Below are 4,061 nucleotides of genomic sequence, written 5' to 3'. Positions count from 1 at the left end.
CAAAATTTCTTTTTTATTTTTATTTTTCTGCAGGATAGGATTTTTCATGGTCATTATTATTATTTAGATACAAGTCTAATTAAGGAACAGCTGAGTTCTTAACAGAAAAAAGCCACAAGCATTATGCCTATTCAAAGGTATTGATACATCCGAGTAGAGGTACTCCTAAGGTTACTGCAGTTTGTTTTCCCACCCCTCTGCATGTTTGCAAGCTCAGACTAAAATAAACCACACTAATTTTGTTGGAAATGTTGAATATAAATTTGGGCTGTGTTCTTCTGCAGGCAAACATAACGCAAAATGCTAAATTCTAGCCTTTCAACAGAAAAAGGTTGCAACAATTTACCTGAAATCCTTGTTTCCGCTGGTACTTTCTCCTTTGCTGCATATCAGCAAAAGTAGCTGCTCCAGTTGGGTAGGTATAGGCCATATGTGGTAGGAAGCTCATCTGATCTAGTCCTGGGTATGGTCGCAGCCCAGGAATACTGGTCTGGACTGGTGGCATAAAAGTGGCTGGGGGAAATGCGCTCTGTGGTGGAAGTGTTGTGTATAAAGGTTTGGCACTAAATGGGTTCATACCAAATACTGGGTTAGTGCTTTTATCCAGATTATTTGAATTAGAAAATTCCTTCTTGATAAAAGTCAAGTTCAGTGGCTCATCTGAGTTTTCAGATGATGATGAAACACTGTTGTGTTCTAAATTCACACTGTTAGATTTTGTTTTGTTCTTTGTGGCTATAATACTTTTGGGTTCCTTCATTTGTTTTGGTAAAGACAAGTCCAAAGGCTCAGCCTGAAGCTCCTCGGAAGAGAAACTGTTTGGAGTGTAAGAACTACTGTGGGAGTTTTTAGAAGATGTGGAAGAAAGATTTAAAGGAGAAGGAGTATTGCTCCTAGAGTGGTCCAATTTATCAACTGGTTTCATATTGGTAAAATGAGGAGGTTTTGTTAGCCTGAGAGGAGTATCACAATTAGTAACACTGTTATGGAGTTCAGCTATAGATGGTGAAGTTATAGAGTCCACAGGCTTTATTGGAGATCTGGCTGACAAAGAGTCTTTAGTGGGAGTGTTGTTGGTGGCAGCCAGCGCCACCTTGGCACTGGCCCTTTCCAGTGATGGTGACCTGGAACTTGAATACTGGTAGACTTTTCTTTGTTCAAACCATTCCTTCACGAATTCCTGAGGCAGGCCAACAGCAATGGAAATTTTCAGTAGTTCATCAGAGTTGGGTTCCATATTCATAGCATAATATGCTTTAAGTACAGACATGTGGTCCTTGTATGGGTTGATGGGGCTAGTCATTCCTTTCTCAGAAAGTACTGATGACAGCAAGAGGGTTTGCTTATCAAACACTCCAGGTTTGTTGGGAACCATGTTCTCGTGAGGCTGAAGGACTGCCTTGATTTCTTCGTTCATTTTACACAGGTAACGCTCATGCTGATGCAACGGAATGGGACCAGGAAAGCTTTCTTTACAGAACTGGCATGAAAATGGAGTGGATACGTTGTGGTTCTCTATCATCTTGTCTTCAGTTACCAGGTCTATTAGGGTCCGTAGCTTCTCTTTCTTAATGTTATTGAGCTGCCTCCTCGAGTCTGTGGTTAAGCTCTGGAGGCAAGCTTTGGCTTCATTGACTTTCTCTAATGTATAGTCAATAATACTTTTAGTGGCACCATTATGACTTACTACTGGAAGACCCACGGGGGGAATATTGGGGGAGGTGACTCCTTGTTCCTCAGCTTGAGAGCATGAATCCTTCATATGGTAAACCTTCAACTTGGAGATCTCTTCAGCCTTGCAGTCCATTTTCTGCCTGGAAACCGTGTTGTCCACAATCTGTAGGACCTTCTGCACCTCACTTAAATTACTGCCTACTGCAGGAAACCCAAGCAACGGTGCTTCCATCCCTACACCTAAGTGCTGCATTGGACTTTGAGCAGAAGCGTGGACTCCTAAGGGGCTGGTTGCTCCAAGTCCACCATTCATAAAAGGACTAGTTGCACTAAACCCATGTGAGGCCATAAGAACCTTGTATTCATTGAAATCTAGTGGTTCTGTTTTAATTTTCAGTAGGCCTGTTTGTTCAGACATACTAAGTGGTTTGCCATTCTCCAGCTTGTTTCTCAGCTGTGTAATGGCTGAATTAGTAGGAGAGGAAGATACAGAATTAGGAGAAGAACCCGTCTTGATATTGTTTCTCATTCTGCCATTTACAGAGATTAAACCGATACACTTCTTGCTGCTGATGTGCGAACTGTAGGAGCCAGAATGGGAGAAACGTTTCTTGCAGTTTGGACACTCATATGGTTTTTCACCTAAAATGATAATTAAAACCAAATGTTAATTGTCATTGTTGCTGCTACAATTGCAAGCCATCACATTTGATACCCAACTGATCGTCTGCGTATCCACTGATTAAGGAAAATATCAATTCTACGAATATGGCCACACACCAGCACTGCTTTACCCTCCCCTTCCTATGGGTCTTGAGGTCAGTTTGGACCCACAGCCTCCAGCTGGCAACAGCCACCATGGTGTGAGATTGGCTCCAGACTGACCATGGCAGTCACAGGTAAGCACCCAGTGGCGAAGGGAATCAGACAAATCCAGACTGTTCAGATTTGATTTCTTTCTCTTTTTTTTCTCAAAAAAAAAAAAAGAATTTTCACTGGAAATGAGCACGGTATGAGAAACTGAGTCCTGATGTTATCATTTCACGTGCTGAGCTCTCTCTCAAGCGGGAGAGCCAAAAAGCACAAGTCTTTCAATGGTAGACGCTTTGCGCTTACGCATTATCTGAGAATGAGTCGTATTTCATGTGGGGGGACTTTTTGTTATGGAAAATATAATGGACTCTTCGGGGTCCGACTGTACAGAAATGAGTGAATGCTTCTGAACTCAAACTGCCGAACAAACAATCCATATTATTTGCAGGAAGCTTTACTATTTCCAAATCTTTCACCGAGACCGTGGTATTAGCAGCATGATAAATGAGGATGACTCAGATATCACTTATGAAATACCTTAGTAGCTCCAAGAAGTCAGAAGCAGAACTGTGTAAATTTTAAGCAGTCTTTAAAACTCAGCTAATTAAACAAAATGCAAATGAGCACACCAGCACCTCCGCTACTCACCACTGTGAATTCGCAGGTGTTCCTTCAGATGGTGTTTATATTTGAAGGCCTTGCCACACTCAGTGCATTTGAACTTGCGATTGCCTGCTCCTTGGGTCAGCATTTGGTGCTGGGAGGGGGGGAAAAAAAAAAAGAGAGAGAGATACCAGCATGAATTTTATGCAAGAGAAACCATGAATTTCTAGCTTAAAAAACAAAAACAGAATTAATGTGGCTCTGAATTTATCAAGCGGACCAAAAGGTCTGCGTGTACATTTATTTGTCTCATCAGTGTTGCAATAAAAATCAAAATGTTGGCAGTAAACCGAAACAAATGAGAAAGTACTTTCACATGAGCATTCGATATTTGCTTTAGAATTATTTCCTAAGTCTCTCATCAGAAATGTGTTGCTTTAAGGTATCTTACGATGAGAGAAACTGTTTTATAAGAAGATTTGTGGCTCTTAATATTCCTAGCAGATTCTGAACATGTGGGACTCCGCTTGCTTAAAAATTCTGTTTACTGCGTGTATAGGAAAGACAGAAACACTGTCGTTGGTGGCATTTCGTGTAAGATTTAATTCATTATCAAGCAGAAGAGAGCGTGTCTTCTGCATGAGCTGCTGCTGGAAATGTTTGTTAAAATCACAGAGCAGCAGGGAAGACTCGAGCTACCTTTCGTGCCATGTTTTCCCCCGGTGCTCTTCTAAGGGGCGAGGGAAAGTTGGAAGTTAAAAGTGGCATGAAGATCTAATCAAAGGCAGCTGACCTCTTTGCAACAAGCAAGAAAAGCCCTGTGACTTTGAATTTGGAAAGGAAAAAAAAATAATTTCAAAAAAACATGTAATATTATTAATAATAATGATGCAGCCAACCACCCTGGATGCTCAAGGCAGGAGGTCAGCCTTTTGCAGGCAGCCACGACACAAAAGCCTATTGCGGGAGCC

The 4,061-nt window shown here is 41.5% G+C and overlaps 1 protein-coding gene across 1 annotated transcript in view; it reads right to left on the bottom strand.

Annotated features, from left to right (window-relative positions):
* ZEB2 (zinc finger E-box binding homeobox 2) overlaps positions 1-3,244 on the bottom strand; it is a gene marked incomplete at both ends in the record, with an annotated part of 5,778 nt that extends 2,534 nt beyond the window's left edge. The window contains 2 exons of the mRNA XM_010150239.1: positions 347-2,316; positions 3,136-3,244. Coding sequence (XP_010148541.1) covers positions 347-2,316; positions 3,136-3,244 — 2,079 coding nt within the window. The remainder of the gene's footprint in view (positions 1-346; positions 2,317-3,135) is intronic.
* Positions 3,245-4,061: the final 817 nt, after the last annotated feature.

This window comes from Eurypyga helias, unplaced genomic scaffold (assembly GCF_000690775.1).
Source record: "Eurypyga helias isolate BGI_N326 unplaced genomic scaffold, ASM69077v1 scaffold22824, whole genome shotgun sequence".
Classification (NCBI taxonomy): Eukaryota; Metazoa; Chordata; class Aves; order Eurypygiformes; family Eurypygidae; genus Eurypyga; species Eurypyga helias.
The sequence above is the reverse complement of the archived record's forward strand: the minus strand, read 5'-3'. Positions and strand labels throughout refer to the sequence as shown.